The sequence below is a fragment of the Heteronotia binoei genome, chromosome 17 (assembly GCF_032191835.1).
Source record: "Heteronotia binoei isolate CCM8104 ecotype False Entrance Well chromosome 17, APGP_CSIRO_Hbin_v1, whole genome shotgun sequence".
Classification (NCBI taxonomy): Eukaryota; Metazoa; Chordata; class Lepidosauria; order Squamata; family Gekkonidae; genus Heteronotia; species Heteronotia binoei.
Window position 1 is genome coordinate 13,809,981 of NC_083239.1, and position 27,341 is coordinate 13,837,321.

General features: G+C 44.2%; 1 protein-coding gene across 1 annotated transcript in view; it reads right to left on the reverse strand.

Annotated features, from left to right (window-relative positions):
- Positions 1-676: 676 nt before the first annotated feature.
- The window catches only part of COL8A2 (collagen type VIII alpha 2 chain), a 246,041-nt gene continuing 219,376 nt past the window's right edge, over positions 677-27,341 (reverse strand). Inside the window, exons 3-4 of the mRNA XM_060258079.1 lie at positions 22,416-22,600; positions 677-3,950 (exon numbers count right to left, since the gene is read on the reverse strand). Of these exons, the coding sequence (XP_060114062.1) occupies positions 2,026-3,950; positions 22,416-22,581 (2,091 nt within the window). The 5' untranslated portion in view covers positions 22,582-22,600 and the 3' untranslated portion in view covers positions 677-2,025. The remainder of the gene's footprint in view (positions 3,951-22,415; positions 22,601-27,341) is intronic.

Consider the following 27,341-nt stretch of genomic DNA (forward strand, 5'->3'; position numbering starts at 1 on the left):
ATCTGGGAGCAGATCTCGGTTTAGTGTGATCCTAAATTGTCAGAATACTTATCCACCACTCTTTCGACCTCTGGCAGTGTGACTGTTAAACAGTAACACATTTTCTTTGAACCAATGGTGTTAAAAATGGAAGTTTAATTATCTTCTCCAAAGGAAAGTACAGTTTAAATTGAGGGCACAAGACTCCAAGCACTCTTCTTCCAATATTAGTCACGTAGGAACTTTGGGTTTCCTCAAAATGAGCCTGTTGTGACCCAGTGTGAAACCAAAAATCTTACTGCCAAGCATACTGTGCCTTTGGCATTCACCCTATCTTCTGACATTGTTGAAAACATCAGATGGTATTGGAAATCTTGGGCCTTTAATTTGTTAGAGGAAGGAGGCATCATGGCCAAATGCCGGCCATCCAAGTCCATCAGTGCTCTCTTTTGTTAATACTACTTTCTGTAACCCAGATTGGGGTCTGCTGTGCACACACATATCTCTTTTGCAGTGGAACACTTGTTACAAACTCAGCATTGATTGTGTTGTTTTTTTTAACATGGTTTAAATATTTCTATCTATAGTAAACCTGGAGACTCCTAGTATCCAATCGCTGGCCTTATTGTGGGCATCCTGCATGAACAAAATCATCTTTGAACACAGACTGGATTCAATTCTTCTATTTTCCCCTCCCCTTCAGAACAGTTCTATGCAGAAAGGGATTTTTAGCATTATTTTATGGGGTATAATTTAAACAGCATCTTGTTTCTCCAGGATGAGGTCTCTCTCTTTTTAAAAAAGAACAACATAAGGCATCACTATTTCTTCAGGCACTCTGTAGAACAAAAGGCTTTGAATGCTCCTAAGATATTCACTTGATCAACAATCCACACCTCCTCTTTCCAAAAGCTGTGAGTAACCTTGTAACCCAGAGTCAGATGGGTGACATTTCAAGCATTAGTGAGACAGTGGTTTAAAAAAAAGACAATGACATTTTTCCTTTTTTCTTAATCACAGAAATCTTTGCACATAACATTTTGCACCTTTTTGTGATAGATATTGCACTATACTTGTGAATAACATTAAAGTAGCTAATAGCACCGTTGTCAAAAACAACCGAATGGAAAGTTACAAATGAACTCTACTTTTTGTAAATCAAAAATTTCATGGAGGCGGGGTGCTCCCACCAGCCTCTCCAACAAGAACAAAAAAATTTACACATCCTGAAAAAACACAAAACTGTCTATTAACTGGCACTTTGAAGATAGTGTAACACATCCTTTTCCAGCGGTGAAAGTGAGCATTGGAAACTATGCCTTGTAGTGCCTTTGTACTGGAAGTGTCAGGCACCCCATTCACAGGGCCGATGATGTTTTTGGGCCACTGCTTGCACAAGGTGTGGGTGTCAAGTATTTTTCCTTGTCAACATATTAATGTGACTTTTAGAGAGTCTTGGAGGGGGCATGGGATCACAACAGTCTCTGAATGGCTCTGGAATATGTTTTGCTAGCCATCCCGTTCTCGATATACTTCAGACAGGATACTGTAGAAATGTGTTGATCATTCTGTAGAAGATGTTCATGCAAAGCGTTCTGAACTTTGACAATTCACCCTGTTGAGTCTTTGTTACCCCAAGAGACTGACTCCGGTCACATTTTACAACAGAAAACTGAAACATGAGCAAATGCTAAATTTGGAAGGAGATGCCTCAATCTAATAAGAAAGTCTACATCTTTATACATTGCAGGCTGCAGTTCTCCATGTGCTGCCATCAATCAAATGCCTTCCGTGCATCTTAAGAGTATTGACTGGCAACTAATCCCCAAGTTAGCATCTGTGTCTGATGTACAGTCACTAGGGAAAACTAAATTCTGAATACAAAGACTGGTACTGAAAATACTGCCAGTAAAGTCTCTCTTCTTGGCTGAAATGGTTCTTCACCACTAGTCTGTACCATCTTCCCAGTGACATTTTGTATTTGCTTATTCTTTTGAAAGACAGTTTATGGCTAAAGTAGATAAAAGAAGATATGTCCAACAGCTGTTATGTGGGACAAAGAAGGAATCCAGAAAAAGAAGAATGGATGTATTCAGTGGAGTACAAACCATTGGCTTGATCTGATGGCATCTGGACCCAGACTTGATCGTTCTCTTTGAGTTCAAGCACGGCACTTCCGGAAGCCTGGTCCAAGTAGCCCTTTTTGTATTCATCATAGGTATAGGTGGCAGGTACATTGTTCTTGTAAAGTGCCACCCAGACATTAGTTCCTTTAACATGAACATGATAGGCAAAGTAGTAGATGCCAGAGATGGGACACGTGAAGATCCCTGTCACGGGATTATAGCCATTATGCCCGTTGTACAAAGTCCTGTCGAATTTTACTGGCATACCTGAGGCTGGGAATGGCGAGGTCAAGATGGCAGTGAAGGCAGGTACCATCTGGGCAGATAGTTCCCCTCTGCCATACTGTGGCTTTCCGTGCTTGCCGTTCCCCAGCACTGCTCCCTCTACACCTCCATCTGGCAAATGAAGGCCAGCAATGCCTGTCTCGTCAAACATCCCTGGAGCACCAGGTGGTCCTGGTGGCCCTGGTGGTCCCGGTGGCCCATTTAATCCTGGATTTCCAGGAACCCCTGGTGGCCCCATGGGACCAACAATTCCTGGTTCACCTACTTTCCCATTTCCTGGTGGCCCTGGGAAGCCAGGTTCTCCTTTGAGGCCTGGTAAACCTTGAGGGCCCATTGGACCAGAAGGCCCCTGTAAACCTGGTATGCCTGATGGGCCTCGAAGGCCTGGTTGCCCTGGGATACCAGCATCCCCCTTAGAGCCTATAGGCCCTATTTGTCCTGGCACCCCGGGAAGCCCTATAAAACCATTTTCCCCTTTGGGGCCCATTGGGCCAGGCATCCCTTGGGGCCCAGGTAATCCCCTCTCTCCAGGAATTCCCGGCTTCCCCACAAAACCACTGGGCCCTTGGTCCCCACGCATGCCTGGGAGTCCTGCAGGCCCAGCTGGTCCAGGCTCACCTTTAGGGCCAGGAATCCCATGCTTGCCTGGCATACCCATAGAACCAGGAGGACCTGGTGACCCAGTAACACCAGGGGGGCCCATTTCTCCTGGTTCACCATCTATTCCAGGCTCCCCTTTGTCACCAATGGCTCCAAGTATGCCTGGTTGACCACGGTCTCCCTTTAAGCCAGGCAGACCTGGCTTTCCATACCCTGTGGGCCCAGGCATACCAGGAAGACCACGGATGCCAGGTTCCCCCTTAGGACCCAGAGGGCCTTGTATGCCTGGTATACCAGCAGCACCTGGTATGCCAATTCCATCAATTCCAGGGGGGCCACGTGGACCCATAGGCCCAGGCTGCCCATTAATACCTGGTTCACCTGGAGGCCCCAAAAAACCTTTCTCACCTGGAGCACCAGGCAATCCATCAAGACCTGGTTTCCCAATGCCCATAGGTCCTGGAGGCCCTGCAGGGCCAGGGGCTCCTCCATTCCCTCGTTGCCCAGGCAACCCTGGCTTTCCAACTCCATTTTCACCCTTCATGCCCCGCTCACCACGGGGACCAGGCTCTCCTTTTGCTCCAGGCTCCCCGCGGAATCCTGGCAGTCCTGGACTACCTTGCTGGCCTGGTTTACCATTAACAGATATACCAGCTGGTCCAGGCAGCCCTGGTGGACCTGGCAAGCCCCTTGGCCCTTGCTCTCCTCTGATGCCAGGCTCCCCTTTCATCCCAGGCATCCCTTTCATCCCTGCCTTGCCAGGAAGCCCAGGGATACCTGGTTTGCCTATGCCAGAAAAGCCAGGTGGGCCAGCAGGGCCTGGTTGGCCGTGAAGTCCTGGTTTGCCAGTGCCTGGTTTCCCCGGATAGCCAGGTGGGCCAGGAGGACCTCTTGGGCCAGGCTTCCCAGGAGGTCCAGGTTCCCCTTTGAGGTCCATTGGCAGGAGTGGTGGTGGCATATCTGAAAAGAGAAAAGAGGCACATTTATCAGGATTACGGAGAAAAGAGTGCTACTTCTAGCATTTAGCGAATATATCCTGCTGTAGCCCCCCCCCTCCCCCCCGCAAAAATACTTTTTTTGGTTGCAACTGCAGATGGCGCTAAAACTCGGAGGCCTGACGTCACATCCAACATGTGAACCAGGTTCTTTTGCTGCTGAAAGTTGGAGTAGATGTGGCACTGTTTCAAAAGAACTCTTGCTCCTTTCTCCCTCCTTTCCATGGCCATGACCTGAAAACCTCTGCTTGCTAACAAAGATTGTCTCTTAGTTTGGCGGCTGCTGCTCTTGACGGCTCTTGACCACTTCCCCTCTCTATGGTCTTAACTGAGAGGGACTCAACCTCTTTGGAAGTAGCTGCCCCATCCTGATGGTTGGGGACAAGGCAGATATTTATGGTATAAAAAGCATAATGAAATATTAATAATCTTAAGAAATGGTAGTTGGAGCCTCTTGGGTACATTTCTAAGTTAAGCCGCTCATGCCCTACTTGTATATTTTACAGTTATGCTGTTGTTACATGTACTAATAAATTTTCTTTTCTTTTTTACTCTCAGTGTGATACTGCTCAGAGCTGAATCAGCTGTACGGGAAGTATCATGAAAGTTATGCTGTTGTTCAGAAATGGGTGTTTTAGATTAAAACTGATGTTTTATTGTGGTGAAGACAACCATGGTAACCGCTGTGTCTATTGTACATACTACACCTAACTGAAATTAGGATTAGGTTTTGTGGTAGCAATTAGAAAATATTGTTGTTTAAATATAGAGTCCTGGTGGCTGAAAAATAAATCTGGCTCCTAATCGTCTGGTCTGGCTCCTAGATTATTTTTTTAAAAAATTGGGCTGCAGAACTTCACTGTCTCAGCCACCCTCCTAAGATTCATTGCATACTGTAGTTTTATGGACTTTTATAGGAACCTTTGTGGAAACCTTAACAAATGATCTGGTGGAAACCAAAGAATGATCTGTTTTGAGGACCTCTCCTGTCATATCCCCTTATTATTTTATGCCCTATCCTGATCTAGTGGTTAGGTTAATAACCATCTCTTTGAAGAAACTCCAAAGAAAGCTTCGTGATTGTTAAAATGATTTCCTCCAGCTAATAGAAAATAACTGCAGTGAATTAAAAGACACAAATGGTTGCTGAGTGAACAACCTCCAATGCAGTATTATAGTAGTTTATCTTGGTTTTTTATAGCAGAAGAATTAGCCCTGGACATTCCTGATCTTATTTTTCTTCTGTTAGCAGAATCAGTCTGAACTTATCTGCATATCAAAGGCTGGCCCACATCCCTCGCCCCAATAAAGGTCACATGGGCATCTTGTGGAACGAAATTCTTGCCAGCTAGCTTTTGCCACTTGAATCGTGCAGCCAGAAAGAGAACCATTTTTAACTTGTATGCTTAAGCAAGATTTCTTCTTTCAGTGTCCGGAAAAATGCCTTCCCAGGAAAATTATTTCAATATGTTCTTATGATGGAATTGATAGTTTAAAAGAATTCGTTTTCTAGGTCATCGGAACAAGGAAGCAGTCAAGCCCACAAGAGGAGGGAATGCAAGTGAAAAAGGAAAAAAAACAACCCCCAGTCTTATGAAAAAAAAAGGTGGTGGTGGGGAAGCAAGGAACAGATACAACTTGCCAGCTTCTAGCCGGCAAAGAAAGCAGACAGGAAAACCAAACCGGGGACGCTGGTGCAGGAAAAATGGACGATGTAGCCCTGATGCGATCTTATTTCAAAAGACCATGTCTCGCCACAGTAATGGAGTCTCTGTTGAACAGAAACTGTGTGGGGGTTTTGTACCCTCCCGCTGAGACCTAAGGAGCACTTCCACTAGTACTAAATGCCAGTGGTGACTGCATGAACAGAAAAATAGTAAAAGGTTTCTAAAAGCAGAATATGCACCTCCCTTTTTTTTGCATGGTGATATTTGTCAGTCTCTCTCTTACTTGATCTTGTTTTATTTTCATTTTGACAAGGCAGATTTAACAAGACAGCCGACTCAGTCAGATACTGTCTCTGTAAGCAAAAATGTGTGGAGTCAGTTACTCATATTCTTTATTGTAATTTGTATACAGATCTTTGTCACAAGTATTTACATCCTCTTTTAGTTAGTGTGGTTGATTGTTCTGATGCACTTAAGGTCTATAGACTTTTGAACGATACTTCATCTAGTGTCACTGAGAAAGTGGCTAAGTGGAACACCCTGGCACTTTCTCCACTAGCTTTTCTCCATTTTCTTGGTGTTATGCTCCATCTACTCTTGCGGTTTTACAAGTTATCAGCCCCAGCTATGCTGTTAGCTACTTGCTCATCTCAGTCCTATCGCTTTATTGTAAGTTAGCTAGAGTAAACTGTGAAATTAGTTCAGTTTCTAACTGAACCACCACCAGCTCAGTTTCTAACTGAGCTCCACCACCTATTTTTCTACAAAACGACCCCTGAGCTGAAGTATATGCTGTTGCTTCAAATGATGTCTTACTGGAGTAAAACTACCCTCAGAATTCTTTGTAAGTATCCCAGTTAGCACTAACTAGAATAGCGTCAGTGATAATGTTATAGTTTGTTTTAATTAATGTTCTACTGGTTTTTAAGGTTAAGTTAATGCTTAATTTAATGTTCTTAATGTAATGGTTTTAATTAATGCACCATTGGTTACTATGTTGTTTATTAATGTTTTATTTATTAATGTACCATTGGTCTCTGTGTTGTTAGCCGCCCTGAGCCTGCTTCGGCGGGGGAGGGCGGGGTACAAATAAAATTTATTATTATTATTATTATTATTATTATTGTATCCTCCTGAAAAGCTGGGGTGGGTTAGCATTTTTTTAAAAATGAAACCTATTAAAAGTGGCCAGTTTAAATTTCTCCATGATGTCTCATCCTTCCTGGCTATTGACTGTGTCAAAGACAGAAGTTTTGCTATTCTGTCAAATGGAAGATTTTGAAGGGTTTCTAGGAGAAAGGATCTCTTCCACTGTGGGGCTGCCACTGAGAACAGCTGTCAACCTCAGCTGTTCAGTCATGTATGATCTATGTCAAGGATCCCCACCATAGTGCCCACTGACACCTCTCCTGGTATCCATCAAGTGTTTTTAGAAAGTGGGTAGTGCCTGGTGGGGCTTTTGTCTATCAAGGCTTCTGACTGGCCACTGGAGACTGAATTTGCAGATCTTTTAACAAACGTTGATTTGGCATCATCACAAGGATCTTCACTGTGTGACTGAAGGTGAGCTGTGGCAGACATTTTGTGGCTGGTTTTGCCTCCTGCAGCAGCCATTTTGTGCCTGCACCCACCACACTGTGTCAAAATGCCAGAGGTATGGGGAACCCTCCCCTACTTTTTGGTCCTTTAGTGTGAGTGAAATTTACCAAATATCCAAGATTCATAGTCAAAGTGAAACTAATATGTGGTAAATAAGCTGAAGCAGGCCTCGGATTCAGCAGGAGCTCACAGGAACGCAGCTCCTGAACTTTTCTGAGAGTCCCATCTCCTCCTTCCCATCTTGTCCATTGAATAGTAGGTGCAGCTGCATAATAATCCTGGATGAGCTCCACCACCTATTTTTCTACAAAACGACCCCTGAGCTGAAGTATATGCTGTTGCTTCAAATGATGTCTTACTGGAGTAAAACTACCCTCAGAATTCTTTGTAAGTATCCCAGAAGGCACTGGGCACTCCACCAGGAATTTCCCAGTAGCCTACTGGGCTGTGAATCTGCCTTCTGCCCACCACTGTTCTACACAACCTTGCTGTTTCAATTTGGTACATAGAAGATACAGGTTAAAAATGGCCACTGCAAAGGCAAGAAGGCAGCCTCCCGGGTATGCAGATGTCAACTGTATTGTACTGTATGCCTCAATATAAATGTGTATCAACAGATGCTGGGAAATGGATAGAGCACAAACCAGTAGCAATTTTCTCTGATCAGAGGGAAGAAACCAACACTCCTTTCAGTTCACCAAACATTCATTTTGTCAATGAGGTTTCTTCTCAACTCTAGTAGCCTGAATAGCCCAGGCTATCTCAAATTCATGATGAAGCCTTGAAGCTAAGCAGGATCAGTCATGGTTACTATTTGGATGGAAGACCATCAAGGAAAACCACCTCTATTTGTCTCTTGCCTCAAAAACATTATGGAGTTGCCAAAAGTCAGCTGCAACTTGCTGGGAGAAACAAATTACCAGGAGTAGTTGGGATATCAATAGAGCTATTCCAAGCCACAGAAACAGAATCTTACCAAAACCTTAACAAGCATATGCCAGCAAATATGGAAATCAAATCAATGGTCCACAGACTGGAAACAGTCAAATGACAGGCTGGAGGAAGAAGGGGTGGCAATTGCAGCATTTCCATCTTTTGCAACACCCAAACCCTGCAACAAATGAGCTTTGAGGGAATCTCTCTTGTTTAATCCGAAATATTTTCTGCAGGCAAGTTCTTGCTGGATTGACCATTTCAGAGAAATGTCTATACAAGTATGCAGATGTTGCTAAACACCGCATGACAATACATCAGACTCTCACTAGATCAGGGGTGTTAAACTCATTTCTTATGAGGGCTGGATCTGACACAAATGGGATTTTGTTCGGCTGGGCTATAAAACAGGCTTGCCAACCTCCAAGTGGGCAAAACGAAGGACTGCAGTGTGGTGAATGCGGTGATTCCCACATAAACGCAAGTTCTTGCAAATAAGACTGCATGCTCTTTGAAGTCCCGTTTGGTCCCACTTCAAGTAGCAAACAGGACTATAAGTTTTTTGCATCCAATCTATTTATCCTTGAACCCGAGGAAGATTTGAAACGGTGTACTGGATTGACCCACTGTAGTCCATACTTTATATTTGGGACCTGTATGTTGCATATTTGTAAACAAATGACTGGTTATTACTAAATTGTCTCTTGTTGGGCCTGGAGCAGTGTATTTTTTTTTATCAGTAACCTCTAGGTGGGGCCTGGGGATCTCACAGAATTACAACTGATCTCCCCTGGAGAAAATGGCTGCTCTGGAGGATGGAATGCACGGACCTCGCTGATGTCTCAACTCCTCTACTAACGGTGCCATTCCTGAGCTCCACACCCCAAATCTCCTCGTATTTCCCAACCCAGAGTTGGCAAATAAGGGAGCTCCCATACAAGCTAAATAATGTCGTTTCAGTCCTCTTCAGCTGCCATTTGCAAGTGGATTTTGCCATTTCAGACAGTAAAATTGCAAAGTGTATTGAATGTGCATTATTTAGTGTGTGTAAACATGCCATTATAGAAGTGGGCTCCTGCAAAAATTCCCCCCTCCCTATTGCTGAGCCTTCCCCAGCCTAACCACCCACCCTGAAGGCTGGCAACGGCAGGGTCTCAGCTTGTGCAGAGAACACTACTTTCCCCAGTAGGCTTCCCAACCACCCCGCTTTGGCGGGAGACTTCTGGTTTTGGAGACTTCTGGTTTTGCAGCTTCATCCTCCGGTCTCCAGAAATCGGGAAGCGGGGTGGGGGGGTGGGGGGGAGAACATACCTGTAGGGTATTGAGCTCCTGAGCAGTTTGTAAAACGGCTGCCCCTTTAAGGCTGGGCAGGAAGGAGGAAACAGGAAGGGCTTCGGAGAACAGCCCCTCCCTTTCTTTGCTTTCGTTTTCAAAGCAAGAGTTCTCCGGAAGAAGATCTGGTAAGTATTTGTGTGTGTGAGAGAGGGAGGGGGCAGGGAGGGGGGGATTCCCTGGTATGGAGGCCCTCCCCCCCTTTAGAAAGCGTGTGTGGAGGGGAGAGGGAAATGTCTACTAGGCACTCTATTATTCCCTATGGAGAACAATTCCCATAGGGAATAATAATGAATTGATCCATGGGTATTGGGGGCTCTGGGGGGGCTATTTTTTGAGGTAGAGGCACCAAATTTTTAGTATAGCATCTAGTGCCTCTCCCCAAAATACCCCCCAAGTTTCAAAACGATTGGACCAGAGGGTCCAATTCTATGAGCCCCAAAAGATGGTGCCCCTATCCTTAGTTATTTCCTATGGAAGAAAGGCATTTAAAAAGGTGAGCTGTCCCTTTAAATGTGATGGCCAGAACTCCCTTGGAGTTCAATTATGCTTGTCACATCCTTGTTCCTGGTTCCACCCCCAATGTCTCCTGGCTCCACCCCCAAAGTCTCCTGGCTCCGCCCCCAAAGTCCCCAGATTTTTCTTTAATTGGATTTGGCAACCCTATTCCCCAGTCTGCTCTCGAGGTCAATACTCTGAGCCTAAGACCCCAGGGAAAACATGAAATGGCTGGGCATCGTCAGCTTCTCTCCCTGCTTCCCCCAGGTCTACTCAGAGTGGCAGTGAATCTTGAGGGTTTCAGGTTGAAGACTTTCTCATAATAAGCCACAGCCTGGTTCTTTTAACTGGAGGTGCCAGGGATAGAACGCTACGTGCCAAGCAGAGGTTCTTCAACTGAGCCATGACCTGGATGGCCCAAACAAAAACATAATGCTATCTAAACAAACACTACCCCCAAGAAGAATGGAGGGATGAGGATTATTGATAACCCAGAACTCTACAGGCCCAGGTGGATGCTGTGTCAGGTTCAATAAACACAAGATAAAAGCCTCTAGCCAAATGCGCAACAGTGTTTGCAACCAAGCTCCCTCAGGCAGCAAACTTCAAGAAATAAACAACTGTAGCAGAGTCAGGTTGCTGATGTCTAAAGCTCAGTAAAAGAAAACCACCCGAAAGCACAACAGTGTTAAGGACCAAGCTCCCTCCCTCTCACAAAGCAAACTTCAACTAGCATTGCCAGGTTCAACTCAGGGAATACCTGGGTACTTTGGGGGTGGAGCTGGGAGACTTTCCCATTCCCTAAATAAATATATAAATAAATAAATAAAACTACAGCAGTGCAGTTCCCCTGTATACAGCCTTCATTTCCTTATCCTCTGTTTTGCCAGCAGCTGTACTTCCACTAAATGAAAATGTAATTTGTCATACCCCCACAAGTCAGACTTTGGTAGTATTTCTAAGCATTGCTTTATTAAGGGACACAAACACTCACAAAGCAGCCAAAATAAACACAGTCTGCAACCCCATACTTTTGTGATTTCACTGGGACAATGGTATATAGATCGCTTTACTCACAGGAGTTGCTGAATGTAACAAACGGCTGTATTTCAACCAACTTCTTCAGACAAACACAGGAAAATGAAAATTAGGAGCAGTTTAGGGGGTGGAGAAGGTTGAGGATGAGCAGGGGAGGGGGTGGAGAGAGCCATAGGCCAAATTAAAGCCCTAGGAGGGCTGATTTCATCCCATGAGCCGTATGTTTGACACCCCTGCACAAGATGATTTATTATAAAGAACATTTGCTTGTACAGTCCATTGCCATCATATGCCATCTACCTGAATGTTTTACAGAGGGTTCATGAACTGCAGTCTGGTAAGGGGTGAAAAAACAAGGGCCTTTTGTGCCTCCTCCCATTTTATCCAGCTTCCCAAATTAAGATCCTCTTTACAAGCCCTGCTTTCTGTGCCCCTGCTCGCACTGCTGAAATAGGTAGCCTTTTTCAGTGGTGGTACTTTGCCTGTGGAACACTCTTTCCATGGAGAATTGTCTGATTTTGCACTCCTTCAGCTGCCAGACCAAAACATTTATCCCCCTCAAACCATCTTTTAATTACAGATTTGATATTTCCAGTTTTGCAACCTACCGTACTTCTACCAATAGGACTATTTAGGAATAGGAATAGGACTATTCTACAAGGAATATTTAGGCTCCTAAATGGTTTGTGCTCTTTCCCCCCATTTTGTGCCCTGAATTTTTATTAGCTGGGATTTTTAATGCTTTGTTAATTATTTTATATTATTATATTTATTTACTTAATTTATACTCCACCTTTCTCAACAGTGGGGATCAGAATGCAAAGTATTTTACACCCTCTTCTCTCTCTCGTTTTATCCTCACAACAACACTGTAGAGTAGGTTAGACTGAGAGTGTGTGACTGGTTCAAAGTTAACTACACTAAGCTTCCAGGGGACAATGGGGACTGGAACCTGGGTTTACCAGATCAGAGTCCACACACTGAATATGATTTTATCCGGCTTTATTTTGTGAACTGCCTGAAGTAGGTATTTGAAGAAGTGGCATATAAACATTCTGAATAAATACAATTTGGTGGGATCCCTGGTAGATCGCAGAGACAAACAGATGGAGTACGATGCCAGTGGAAGCAAGGCAGCTCCGTTTTCTCTGAGCTTAGATGCACTACAGATCCTGAAATGGTCTATTCAGACATAAGTGAACAGTTGCAAGTACCTGTAAGTGTCCATGTAGAAAATGTCATATTGGTTAGGCTCTTTCTCCTCTGTAGTGTAATAGCCCTGCCATTACCACTCTGTGTGAAAGAGGTCAATAATCTCAACTAGAAACACAGCTTAACAGTAGTTACTGCCTAAGTTTTTTTGAGAGGTAGTGTAAAAAATATTTACACTTTCAGCACAGAGCCAAATGTAAAGATCAGGTAATGACAAGGTATAAAACAAGAATAAAGCTTATTCCAGTGGTTCAGTGGTGACTTGCCTGTGACAGCACAAGCCAAGATGTACAAACATGAACAAAGCTGTGTTACAGAATGGCGTCCATAGACGTCCCCTGCAGTACTCAGTTTTAAGGGGAAGATATTTTTTCATTAAACAGACTTTTTTTTGAGCAGGAATGCACAGGAACACAGTTCCGGCTGGCCTGGTGTCAGGAGGTGTGGCCTAATATGCAAACGAGTTCCTGCTGAGCTTTTTCAACAAAAAGCCCTGCTCAAAACAATTGTGAGATCAGGGGGTGTGACCTAATATGCAAATGCTGGGGTTTTTCTACAAAAAAAGCCCTGAGTACGGATTTCACTTTAAACCACATTAAAATGAGAAACATTATAGCTGAACATTAAAAACATTAAACAATAAAAAGTCAGGATGGGTTTTTTTTGTCTAAAAAAATCATTTTTTTATCCACAGTGGAAGAAATAAGGTGGTAAAGTGCATTTACACCCGCCCCCCTTCCACTCACTCCTTATGATGTGCTGAATTATGTACCATCTGACTTGGTCTATAAATATAGGAAAAAATATAGCAAACATGAGTTTGAGTTTATTAAATTTATACCCTGCCCTCCCCGCCGAGGCAGGCTGAGGGCAGCACATGCCATCTCATCTTTGATGCTAAATGTTTACTACGCCATATTGTTATGTTAATTTTAATAATTTATAACTGTTTTAACCATGTTTTTATAATGTAAACTGATGTAATGTGTATTTATGCTGTGAGCCGCCCTGAGCCTGCTTCGGCAGGGAGGGCGGGATAGAAATAAAAAATTATTATTATTATATTATTATAAATACTTCTCTTACCTAGGGGAAAAGGAAGGCCCAGAGGGATTCATAAAACCATTACACCATTGAAATCTGTGTTCAAAGATCTCGAAAAGGTTACAAAAATGGGGACAGGTGCCTACCTCATTGCTTGTGTTGATAATTAGCAGATTGTCTTGTGTCCGGCACATCTGCCAGCTCCCTGACTAACTTGAAAGTTAAGACTGTAAATGTCTTGGAGGCAGGGAGCTGATTTGTTTTTTTGGCTTACATTAAGTAGTAAAGCACTATGTGCGATTATGGTATTATAGAAACAATAACGGTCAGAAGGCTGGCTTGGACCAATGTACTTAACTTTCCATCTGGCCATTTGACAGCTTTGTGAAATGTCAAGTCCTACTCAGACTGAACTGTCGTCCTGGAAGAACCAGCGGCATGAGGGTGGAAAACCTGTGCGTCCATTGCAACCTAATTTCTCCCTCCTTTACTACTGGCTCCTGTGCTTTTTTTTTTTTTAAAATGTGCCTAGAAGAGTAGACAGATAAATTCTGATGCTGATGGAGATTGCGACTTTGAAAAAACAAATGGCTGTCGTCTTCCAGAATACCCACTAGGTGGTGATGTTGCACTAAACTTTGAATCTTCCTTTTTAACCTTACTTTCCCTTTATTGAAGGCAGTACTTACACTAGAAAAAAGGCCATTGTGCTAATCATGGCCGGAGGGGGGGGGGAGGCTGGGGGGAAGGGAGGTAAGACTGCCAGAAGACATAAGTCAATTTGCATACTTTTCCTGTTCATTTCGTGATTTGGCCAAAAGTAGTTCTTTTGTCACAGGAATATTTTGTTCCTGAGAAAATGCACTTTTTCTAAACTTTATAGCTTGCAGTTGCACTGAGAATGAGGTTTTGCAAATATCACTGATTCAGATACAGCCAGAAACTCTTGAACTCACCCAGTGTAGCTCTTTGGTTCACAACCACAGTGAAAATGGGGTGGATCCAACCATCCTCTAAGTAGCTTTCTTCTAGTTTAAGGAGCTCTTCCTCCAACAGGACAGCCACTCCAGCAGGAGAGCCTTGGTTGTTTGTGTATTGTGTGGTTAAGTGCTGTCAAGTCACTTTCAACTTATGGTGACCCTAGGAATTAATTACCTCCAAAACAGCCTATTGTTAACAGTCTTGCTGAGGTCTTGCAAACTGAGACTTTTATTGAGTCAATCCACGGTGGCTCAGTGGTAGAGCTTCTGCTTGGTAAGTAGAAGGTCCCAGGTTCAATCCCTGGCATCTCCAAAAAAGGGTCCAGGCAAATAGGTGTGAAAAACCTCAGCTTGAGACCCTGGAGAGCCGCTGCCAGTCTGAGAAGACAATACTGACTTTGATGGACCAAGGGGGGTCTGATTCAGTATAAGGCAGCTTCATATCTTCATATGTTGTTCATATGTTCATCTTACTTGGGGTTTCCTCTTTTCCTGATGCCTTCAACCTTGCCTGGCATTATTGTTTTTTTCCAGTGACCCTGGTCTTCTAATAATATGACTGAAGTATGATAGCCTTAGTTTAGCCATTTTAGCTTCTGGGGTTGTTCAGGCTTGATTTGATCTGGAATCCACTTATTTGTCTTTTTTGGTGGTCCATGGTATCCATAAAACTCTCCTCCAGCATTACATTTCAAATGAATCAACTCTTCCTGTCAGCTTTCTTTATTGTCAATCTTTCACATCCGTACATACTAATAAGGAATACCAGGACTTTTTTGGAACAGTAACGCATAGGAATGCAGTTCCAGCTGGCTTGGTGTCAGGAGGTGTGGCCTAACATGCAAATAAGTGCCTGCTGGGCCTTTTCTACAAAAAGCCTTGTGAGAAACAATGAGATGTCAGGGGGTGTGGCCTAGTATGCAAATGAGTTCCTGCTGGGCTTTTTCTGCATAAAAAGCCTTGAGAAATACTATGGTATGAATTATCTTAACCTTGGTCAGCAGTGACACATTTTTATATTTAAGAATCTTTCCCAACTCTTTCATGGCTGCACTTCCCAGTCTCAATTCTTTTCTAATTTCTTGGTTGCAGTCTCCCTTTTGGCTGATGATAGAGCCAAGGAATAGAAAATCTTGAACAATTTCAATTTCTTCATTGTTGACCTTAAAGTTATGTAATTCCTTAGTATCCAAAATACAGGTTTTTTTCAAAACAGATGTTGTAGAACACCATTTTTTTACAACCAGCCATAGCCTTCCATGATCCACACAGTCGAAAGATTTGCTGTAATCTGTGAAACACAAGCTGATTTTCTTCTGAAATTCCCTCATATGCTCCTATAATCGACGTAATAATTTACAGTATGATCTCTAGTGCCTCTTACTTTTCTGAATCCAGCTTCAGCTTCAGCATCTGGCATTTCTCATTCCATACATGATCAGTCTTTGTTGTGATATTTTGAGCATCACTTTACTCACATGAGAAATTAATGCAACAGTCTGATAGTTGCTGCAATGTTTGATGTCTCCTTTTTTTCAGAATTGGAATGTAGATTTGAGTGTTTCCAGTCTGTGGACCATTGATTTGATTTCCATATTTGCTGGCATATGCTCGTTAAGATTTTGGAAAGATTCTGTTTCTGTGGCTTGGAATAGGTCTACTAATATCTCATCTACTCCTGGTAATTTGTTTCTCCCAATTGCTCTCAATGCAGCTTTCACTTCAATCCTTGTTTGTAACCCATGATATTTCTCTAGTCCTCATCACATATTATGTTTTGATAGGTTTTTAAACTCACTCTCTCTCTGGTCCTTTGGGTTGCCTACTGCCTTGTGAGGCCTGGAGTTCTCCCAGAGTAACAACTGAGCTTGACAGATCAGCTCTCCTGGAGAAAATGGCGGCTTTAGAGGGTGGACTCTATAGCAATATAGTCTGCCCTCCACAGGCTTCATCCCCAAATCTCCAGGAATTTTTCTATCCAGAGTTAGCAACGCTATCTGGTAAAGAGGCAGGGTAGACATTTTTTAAAAATATATTTTTAACCCTCTTTGGCCAAAGAGCTCAGAGCAATGTGGTCTTTCCTCTCACAACAGCCCTGTGAAGTAGGCTCAACTGAAAGAGAGTGATTGACCCAAGGTCATCCAGTGAGGTGGGATTTGAAGCTGAGTGGTCTTAGTGACAAGTCAAACAACAATACTTGAAGGGCTGTCATATAGAGGATGGTGCAGAATTGTTTTCTGTTGCACAGAAGGTAGGACCAGAACCAACAGGTTGAAATTAAATCAAAAAAGTTTCTGGCAAAACATTAGGAGGAACCTCTTGACAGTTAGGCTAGATGGCCATCTGACAGCAATGCTGATTCTGTGAATTAGGCAGATCATGAGAAAGAGGACAGAAAGGATTGCATAAGTGTTTAGTTCTTGTGGTCCCTTCTTACACACCCAGAGAAATGCTGATTGACACTTTGGGATCAGTCAGAAATTTTTCTCCAGGTTAGATTGGCATGGGATCTTGGAGGTCTTTGCTATCTTCTGGGCATGGACCAGGTGTCACTGGGGATGTATGTATGGGGAAGGGACTTGTGAATTTCCTGCATTGTGCAGGGGGTTGGACTAGATGACCCTTGAGGTGCCTTCCAACTCTATGGTTCTATGATTCTACCATTCGAACACTTGAACCACTGCACCATACTGGCTCTCCTCTGCTTCCCACTATTTGAAACAGATGACTGGTGTGGGAGTACTACATGCTTGAACCGGCTTACTATGTACATCCCAAAGTGTGGTGCCATGATGGGCCAGGGCTCATTTACAGAGCATTCTAAGTGCCCCTCCATAAGCTACAGCTTCCTGGATTCCTCAAGGAAAGCAACGACAGGCATAAACCTAATTCACACTTGTGTTGTAGGTATTTTGAAAAAGTCATGGAAGGCCAAACAGAAATTGGCAATTATTTAATTCTCAGAAGCAGGTAGCGTCATCATTGATATTACAGATCTCTTTGAATTTAGCAACTCTTCCTCCTTCTCCCTCAAATTCAGTCTAGTTTTTGAATATAAGTATAGTACAGAGATAATGTGGTGAGCAAATTCTTAGGTTCTTTATCTTTTTTTGAAGTCCCTCATGCTGGTAGCTACTGAGCTCACAGTAGCTCACAATATATCCCCCTTCTCCATTTTATCCTCACAAGGCTCAGAGTGTGTGTGAGTACCTCAAGATCACCCTGCAAACTCCCATGGAAGAGTGGGGATTCAAACCTGGGTCTTCCAGATTCTACTCCAACAGAAAGAATCCTAAGGAATTTCTACCTTGGAGGCTGCTGGGGGTGGGAGGCAACTGAAGTAGATGTTTAAACCTAGAAGAATCCAGGTAACTGTTTCCTCTTTGTCCCTGATTGTTTCAGGAAACTGTATGTTTCCTATCACAGTCACCTGTCTTAATGCCAAAGGTGGGAGGGTACGTGCAGGCATGTAAAAAGGCAAAAGGAAGGAAGTGGCAAAGACTCTTGTAGATAATTTTGCCTGATCAGCCGAGGTGAGCTGCTGCTGTTCTACTCTTTTTGCAAATTCAGGCTGTGCAGTGGCGACAAGAACACATTGGAAGAAATAAACACCAGCACAGAGAGATACTTGAATCTCAGCCCATCAGCAGCCAAACTGTTCCCTTTTCAGTAAGGCTGCTCTGGAGTTCGTGCCTCGTTTTGTTCTCTTTGGCTGAAGTTCAGATAAGAACTTTGCAACAGCTGGAAAAGGCTGGAAGAAAGACTTTAACTCCCTTTCATGCTACATGGAGCTTTTAAAAAAATCCTTCTTCCCTACCATCTGTGCAGATTTAAACACCTGATTAGCCATTAGATTTAACAGTAAATCATGCACCCGTCTTCCCTACTAGGCTCTGAGCACCCTGGAAAAAAAAGAAAACACCCTTTCTTCTTGTGCAGTTATGCACTGCAGAAGATGCTCAGGAACATTTTTGCAGTCTCTAACGGTGATAGATGCTTTCACTGAACTAATGCTTTTCCCTCAGTAGCTGTTGAGGCTCCTGTGACACTGGTTTGGCTGACTGGCTGGCTTTTTGCACTGTAGCACACTCTGCTTTGCAAAATCACACCCAGCAATTCCAATTCAGAACCAGGCAGCTTTCAAGGATACTGCTGGACTTAAGACCTTTTCTAGTCCCACCCATGCCTTTTCTGCCCTGTCATGGAGTCTGCATACTCCTCCATACAAGAACTTTCCCCTGCCTCTAAAAACATTACAGTCCTAGCCTAGCATTCTCCCTGATGTCCCAGGTTGATGGATTTTTTTCTTCTGCACGCACACGCTTTCCACTGTGTAACCCCCACAACTTCAATATAAAGACCGTTTTTGCACACAGCTTACCTCACAGTCACAATCTTGTTCCCTCCGCAGCGTCTGTCGGATTTCCCACCATCAGCGCCGAAGTTACAGGAAGTGCCGTAGCTTTTGCGTAGCAAACGTAAACTGCTAAAACCCAGTTTACGTTTGTTACGCAAAAGCCACGGCACGTCCTGTAACTCCAGCGCAGATGGTGGGAAATCCGACAGACGCTGCGGAGGGAACAGGATTGTGACTGCGAAGTAAGCTGTGTGCGGAAACGGTAAAAGAGTGTCAGTCTACAGGCAGGTTGATGGTCACCTCACTTGCTATTTGGGTGAACTAATTTAGGTTTTGAGTGGAAACACAGAACTGTGGGCTGCTTGCTGAACAGAACAAAAGACAACATGTGGCCCATTTAAGACTCTGAAAGTATGAACCAAAATGCTGAACTGTGGCCAGCAGTGAATGAACATCCAGGGCAGATCTTTTCATTACAGCAGTGTGGAAACACCTCCCTGTATATAAGGCCCCTGATAATAGCTTGCCTACTGTATTTTTAGAACATTTGGCCAATTTAATCCTGTCAGCTGCTGCAACCAGCACAGTTCAGATCCTGGCTGTAACAGGAATGTTTATGAGCAGAGCCTGAGGGTGACATAACGAATGCTGTTGGATCTGGAAGCTAGCAATGCTGTGGGGAGATGGTATGGAAACACATGGGCATCGCGATTCCAGTAGTCCAGTTGGATATGTCATCGTTTCATGCCGGCAGGGGATATGCATTAGTTGTTCTGTTAATCAGGAGAGGGGGAATGGAATTTCTCTACTTGGCAAATTTCATTCATGTTCATATTTTAACTATTCTTTTTTATGAGGTCCCATGCATCACCAGACCTCTGTGATTACTGAAGGGACCATACGCAAGAGTTCTGTGTGGGACAGTGCTACCTTCCCTGCTCCTTGAAAACACCAGATAGGCAAGAAGAAATCCAGCAATGTTCCACTGCTCCCTGCCGTTCTCCTTTGTTTTACAGGCACTAAAAGGCCATCAAGACCACAAGCCGTTACAATCTACGTATGAGCTACTTGCCTGCAAATCACCTTTGTTACTGTAAAACACAGAGGCAGGGGCATTCTGTAAAGAAGTCTGAGTCGAATTACTAGGTGGGAGAACTTCTATTTGGGGTCACCAGTCAGACTGAAATGGATAAGAATTCCTTCCTGTCGCTAAATATGGCAGATCCATGCATTGAAAAAACCCTTCTTGAAGGCAATGTTACATGTCTTGCTTCCTTTTAGTTGTGGCCATCCCCAGTAGGTACCCCAGAGGAAAAAAAAAACCCACAAGAACTAAAGCTGCACCAGGAAACAAAGCTCTGCCAGTTGGGCCCCAGTTTCCCCTCCTCTCTGGGTGGCCTGCCTAACTGCACAGCTTTCCTTGGTTGAAAAGCACACCCTACTTCCTGTCCAATAGCTCTTGCTCTCCAAACCAACACCTGCATGAACATGACAGTCAGCCAATCAAAGCAAGCATTCAAACAGAGATATATTCCTCAGCACCCCCGCCAATGCAAACCCTTCCAAGTCAGCAGGATTGCAAAGGCTGCTGGGAGCTGTGTTCCACCTCTCTGGCAAAACAATAGGTGAACTGTTCTGACTGGGGTGTGTGTGTGTGTTTATCTGTATATAATCATACAGCATATCCACCCCTTTGTTGCCCAGGTCCTCACTTCAGATCAGCTTCCTATTCTGCCCTGTGGTAACTGTTCCACACATCAAAGGGCACGGCATAGGTGTTCCCTTTGTAGTTCCCCCCAATTAAGAGCCCCATGGTACAGAGTGTTAAAGCTGCAGTACTGCAGTCCTAGGCTCTGCTCATGACCTGAGTTCAATCCCCGGCGGAAGCTGGGTTTTCAGGTAGACGGCTTGAGGTTGACTCAGCCTTCCAAGGTCAGTAAAATGAGTACCCAGCTTGCTGGGGGGAAAGTGTAGATGACTGGGGAAGGCAATGGCAAACTACCCGGTAAAAATTCTGCCATGAAAACGTGAAAGCAACGTCACCCCAGAGTCGGAAACGACTGGTGCTTGCACAGGGGACCTTTCCTTTCCAACAGAGAAGCAAGGAGAAACTTCTCAGAACAGGTCAGCAAGTTATAGACAATCTCTGACTACACTAGGGAAAGCAGAACAAAATTATACAGGCCAAGTGTGGTACACCTGCCAACTTTCTATTCCAATCAGGAAATTATTAGTTTGTTGTTGTTTTTAAAAATACCATGGTATTAGCCGTCCTGTGAATGTTAATATCTCACTATGGTGGTGTCATATGGAATTATCCCATTTCAAGCTCACAACAGGATGTGAGGTAAGCTAGGTTGAGAAATCATCATGACTGGAGATCTGAGCTCCTATCTCCCCAGTCACACACCCCATCAACAGCACAGCACGGCTTCACCTCTGTCTGTTGGTGAGATGGTGATGCCCCAGTCATGATGTGCTACTTGGGAACTTCAGCCTTTGCCAGTGAGAGAGAAGACCTGGCAGCTGCTGATTTCTGGCACACTGTCCCCAGCAGTTGGGTATATTAGGCCATGGATGCTGAATGTCACAACTGTGCCTATAGAATGGGATACAGGAGTGGGATGGGATACACACACACTATAGACTTAATTGGTTTTATGTGATATATATGATAGTTTCCTTGCAAAAAAAAAAAAAGTCCAAGAGACTGTAGTTTGGTGAGGGGCTGGGAATGTCAGAGATCCCTAGTCACTGAGCATCATCTCAATTTCAAGGGTCCCAAAAGGTAAGGAGCTGGTTCCACTTGAAGTCCGTGGTGTAGAGAGACCCGTCCACTATGGCACTGAATGACCACTTGTGGATGGTGGTAGAGAATGCCACCACCTCTTTGTTGCTTAGCAACTGTCATGAGAGGGATAGCCACCACTACTAAAGAAGGCACAGCCTTCATGGTCCACTAGCAATGGCTTCTTACTCCCTCCCTTCCACATACATGCATTTCACCACCATTATGAGATAGAATGGCACAGCCTCATTGGTGCCTGGCAACCAGTGCTGGGAGAAACAGCTTGCCAGCCTCCCCATTCCCTAGCAACTATGACTGGAGCTAAAACATCTTCTCAAAAACTATGGCTGCCATTATAGAAGGAAAGGCTGGTATATGGTTGCTTAAGTTATTCTGGGAGCTGGGTGACTGAGTTTAAAAGACAATCTTAGAAACCATTACAGCATCACACACGGAAGAGTCTCCCATTTACCCACTCAGAACAAGGAATTACCTACCCCAGCCCCAATTTCTCGACCTTGAGGACCTAAGGAGCTGGTGGAGGGGAATGGCCTCCACCTAGTGATGCTCTGGAAATGTCTAGGTAGTTTACAGCATCGCACAGAGGTGACATCACAAACTCCACCCTCAGATAACTGCCCCCCAAATCTAGCATCTCTTGAGGCAGTGCTGGGAAACATTAGGGTCGTTTTCGCACTCACCTCCAGCCGGCGCGACCCCCCTCTTCACTGCGCAGGATCTGCGCGGATTTCGCACTAAATGCCGCGGAGCAAAAGGCTGCTCCGCGGCATTTAGTGCGAAATCCGCGCAGATCCTGCGCGGTGAAGAGGGGGTCGCGCCGGCTGGAGGTGAGTGCGAAAATGAAGTAGGAGACACAAGGATGACCATATTCAGGGTTTTAGGACAGGCTGCATTCTTTACAAGTTAAATCTAACTATCCAATCTTTCCGCACACCCACTCATGCATCTGAACACTACTTACCTATATACTGTCCTTTGCCTTCCCGGAATGGCGGGCCAAGAGGTCCCTTCACCACAGGCTGCATGTATTTGATCTGTGCATAACCCCCTCCTGCTCCCCCTCCAGCTACTGTGGAGACGCCAACCATCACTGCCAGCAGCAATGGGGTCATTTGAGGGAGCATCATGGCTTTTTGGGTTGTCTTTCTGCAGACAAAGAAGGACAGTGTGATTACCTGAGAGAACCACAAGACTGTTAGCAAATGAAAACATGAAAATGCCTAATACTGTATTCTTTATGCAGACTGGCAGTAGATCTCTAGGGCCTCAGAGAAGAAGTCTCTCACATCACCTACCGCCTTTGACTGAAGATGCTGCAACTGCATGCCAAACAGATGTTCTACCACTGAGCCACCAAACAGGAAAGATGTGGAGTTTTTCATAATGCACTTTTAAAAAATCAAATTGCTACTTATCTAACCCAAGTCCTGAGTCCTAGAGTTTGAAGGGTCTTTATAGGCCATCTAATGCAACCTTCAGAGCAGGAAACCAAAACTGGAACATTCCCAATGGATGGCTGTCTCAAATTTATTTATTTTAAATTATTTATATTTCACCTTTCACATATGGACTCCAAGTGGATTATACAAAGTGAATCAATATCATCAACAAAATGGGACATTCAGAGGCCAATGCATTAGGATATTAGAATTCTGGAACCATCAGAAAGAAACAGAAGCATAGCATAAGTGTTAATATGACACATTAATCAGTACAGAAATTACAACAGGATCCTGCTTACAACTCACCATATACAGCAGTAAAGACCACAAGTTCCAATCATTTATCCGAATAAGTTGGTGAAACCATTTTGCACTGAGCAGCCTTATTGCCTGAGCAGAAAAGCCCTCTTGAATGTTCAGTTTTGCATGGTTTGTGGAAGGCGAGGAGAATGGAAGTTTTCCTGATCTCCTCAGGTGGGAGCTACAGTGGAGAAAGCATGCGTAACAGCAGTTGTTGACTTTGCCCATTTCCAGGTTGGCACCTGCAGAACCCACTATGGACATGAGCGGAATCGTCGTGGCAGAGCATAGGAAGAGAGGCATTCCCATAAATAAGAAGGGGCAAGACCATGGACAGCTTTGTATAGGATAGGCAGTACCTTAAACTGAGCTTGGTAATAAATGGGCAACCAATGGAGGGTCTGCAGAATAGGAGTAATGAATTCTCCATCTAGCTCCCATTTACAGTTGAACCATGGCATTCTTACCCTTAAAGAGTTCCTTCTAATGTTCACCCAACTCTGCCCTCTTAAGCCCATCAGATCTTGTCTTACCCTCTGGAACAGCAGAGACCAAGACTTTGTCCTCTTCCAACTGACAGCCCTTCAGAGCACTATCATACTTTTCCCTCCAATATAAATTGGAGGGAAGGACTCATGCTGTTTTTCTGCCAATGGAGTAATATCAGCAAATATTTGTCTTCCCCTAAATACAATGAATTCCCTTTCCACACGACTATTAAAGAAAGGTAAACCCTCCTTTGTGTCTACCCAGACTAGGAATGAGACTGAGAAGTGTGGATGCATCTCACTTACTGGCCACCTGGTATGGGAAAAGATCCATTCAGTGATTAATAGATCAGATCAGTCATGGCAAAGCTGTCCAAGCACATAGTCTTCTAAAATAAAACACCCTACTCCCAAACCTTTCCTAGGGGATTCCTTCACCAGCTGCCCTTTTATGACTGAATAAAGAACGGGGGAAATGCCCGCGTGAGATTTGTTGTTACTTCTCTCAACTGATCAGGATTTCCTCTAACCCAAAAACAAAAAAAGTGAGTGTGCTTGGGATTTGGCTCTCGAAAAACGTCTCCACTTCCGAAGCCAGGGCCTCACTGAGCAGCCTTTGAAATCTTCTGGCGTGAAGAGGGGGCGTGAAAAACCCCTGTAGCGTTTGGCAGCTTGAAAAATTAATATGTCAGAGACACAATTCCCTCACTTGGAGCACTGCCAAGTGCTAGTAATTCTCTGCTGTGGTGCTTCTTAAAACGTCAACCCGAGTTTGTTTGGTCAAATACTTATGAGGAACCTTGACTGCTTATGATGCTCAGTAATGCCAGACTTTGGCTAAAGTGCCCACTTGTGTAAAATTAAAGAGCCTTCTATAAACACAGCTTTTCCCCTTCTTGCAACATTTTCCAAGGCTCAAGCTTCAAACGTGGCCTGTATGAAGCAAAAAACCGGTTTATTTTCTGACAGGTTTAATGATACAGAACACCAAAATCGCTATGGACTAATTGAACCGCAATCGCCATTAATAAAAATTAAAGACCTCTGCCTTTTCCTGCTCAGGAAAGAATGGAAGGGAGCTACTCCTCAGCTGGCTTTGACTGGAATTTCCTGAGCTGGTTTCACTGAAACAGCAGAAAAAAAGTGTGTGAGTGTGTGTGGGGGGGGAGGAATAAAGTATACTATGAACAAAGAGGACGCTGAGTTTAAAAGAAGAGGGGTGATACTGGTGGTGAGCAGCCCCCACATGGAAGTGATTTGGATGCTATGTGAGCTTGGCGAGATTCTGAAAGCTCTTTAGTAACAATACCATTTCTCTTCTATCCCAAAATGATGTATATTAAGTCTTCTTTTATTAGTTCTAGTTGAGAACTGGGCTCCTGCCGTTACCCGTGCAATTGGTGGCTGGGGCCAGAGCCGACGTTCCGATTGTCTGAGGTAAAGGGTTTATGTTGGCGGCTTCCTTTTGGGCTTCCAAAAGGTTTCTGCACAAACTACCCGCTTGTCACTGGCAGAGGAAATGGCTCCTTGCTAAAGAGAGGAAGTCGGGGGAGCACGGGAGTTAATTCAAGTTTCATGGGACACTAGAAGGAATTAAGACATCATGTCTTCATTTCCCCACCCTTGAGGTCTGGTTTCTTTAGTGTGATGCTAATTTTTTCAGTGAAATAGTACACTGTGTGGCCTCTGGCACAAAAAGGTGGGGGGTTGGGGAGATACATGCATATTTATTCACGTTCATATATAAAATTGGGTCTTTTTTTTACCATAAATGGAGTATACAGCTGCAAAGAGCTAAACTCCACCCCTTCACCTCACCACATGCTGTAGCTGAAGCATCGCACCCCCCACTTCCCTGGATCTCAGTATCACAGAAACTTCCAGTTGAATGTTGAAAATGCAACACATTACAAAAAAAAGAATGGAACATGTTTAATGGAAATATGTGTGCATTCAACCAATCAGCTTGGATAGGCTCTGAATGCTTAGCTACTTAAACAAGAAAAGGAGGACAGGAGGGGAAGGGAAAGCACTGCTATTATGTGAGACCCAAAATATGTCCTAGGAGAGATTCTGAAATTCCTTGTCCAAATTTCTACCAACAATGACACCCCTCCCCAGTATCCATAAGGCATGACTTACTTAGAAGCCACCACATTCTTGCTAAAGTGTAAAAACCATCCTTGGCATAGAATGACCAAAGCAACAAGGAACCTGAAGCTGCCCTTGCACCAGAGGTTTGATCCGTACAACTATTTTTTTCTCCTTTTTCCAGTTTTGCCCATGCCAACCCCTCTTGGCACAGGGCATGCAGAATTCCAAACCAAGTGGGCCTGAAAACACCATGGCCCCAGGATGTTGCTAACTGATTTCACAGGGTTGTTGTGATGACAAAATTGAGAGAGGAATGGGGAGAGAGAGAGAAGGAATGTTTGCCGTTCTGAGCTCCCTGCAAGGAGGTGAAGTATTTTTCTATAATGTACAGTGAGTACTAAGTTATAGCATATTTTAATCATGAACTAAGATTAACATCTATCAACATGGTCACCAACACAAAATGCTTTAATTCTTGTCTACTGTTTTCAAGGTGATAATGATAAAGCAGGAAATATAGACTGAAAGACTACAAACTGGCCATATTGGCAAGATAAAGTATTCCACAGTATCCATGACTTGAACACATGCAGCTGCCTTATACTGAATCAGAGTATATGGGTCCATCAAAGTCAGTATTGTCAACTCACTGGTAGTGGCTTTCAAGCAGAGGTCTTTCACATCACCTCTTAGGCAGATCCCTTTAACTAGAAACGGCAGGGATTTAACCTGGGACCTTCTGCATGCCAAGTAGATGCTCTGCCATTGAACCACAGTCCCTCCTCAGATTTGCAGAGTATTATTTCCAGTAAACTGAACACAGCATGTCCTAATAATGCACTGGTATATGACAGAGATATTCTGTACTTCCTATAAAGGTAAAGGTAAAGATAGTCCCCTGTGCACGGCAGACTTTTTACGGGGTGGTTTGCCATTGCCTTCCCCAGTCATCTACACTCATTTTACCAACCTCAGAAGGATGGAAGGCTGAGTCAACCTGGAGCTGGCTAACTGAACCCACCTTCCGCCGGGATCGAACTCAGGTCGTGAGCAGAGCTCAGGACTGCAGTACTGCAGCTTTACCACTGTGCACCACAGAGCTCTTTGTACCTCCTATACCCCCCATCTACTCTTAAAAGGCCACAATTTGACTCAGCATCATTCCCACTGACTGAGACGTAAAGCATTGTAATGTACTGGACATGTAGACGCTCAGAACACAACATACTTTATTGGCGAGTACATCACAAGAGAGCAATGGCTGGGCCGGGTCCCCTCTTATATACGTTACCTGGAACAACCCTCTTTCTGGTCAGCTCCAATCCTGACCAGTTAAACTTCCCGCCACTGATTATCATAGGTGTCTGCGTTCATCCCTTCCGGTTGCCACCCGCAGGTGCGCTGTGCTATACTTTCCAGGGATGAAACACAAGACACAACACTCCTTCCCCCCTAGTTCAAGATACATAGCTTTTCAAATAAGCAGGTGGCCGCCGTTCCCTGTGCGATCGCTGAGGTTCTATGGGGTCTGTTGCCATTGGTTCCTTGCTGAGGGGTGATACC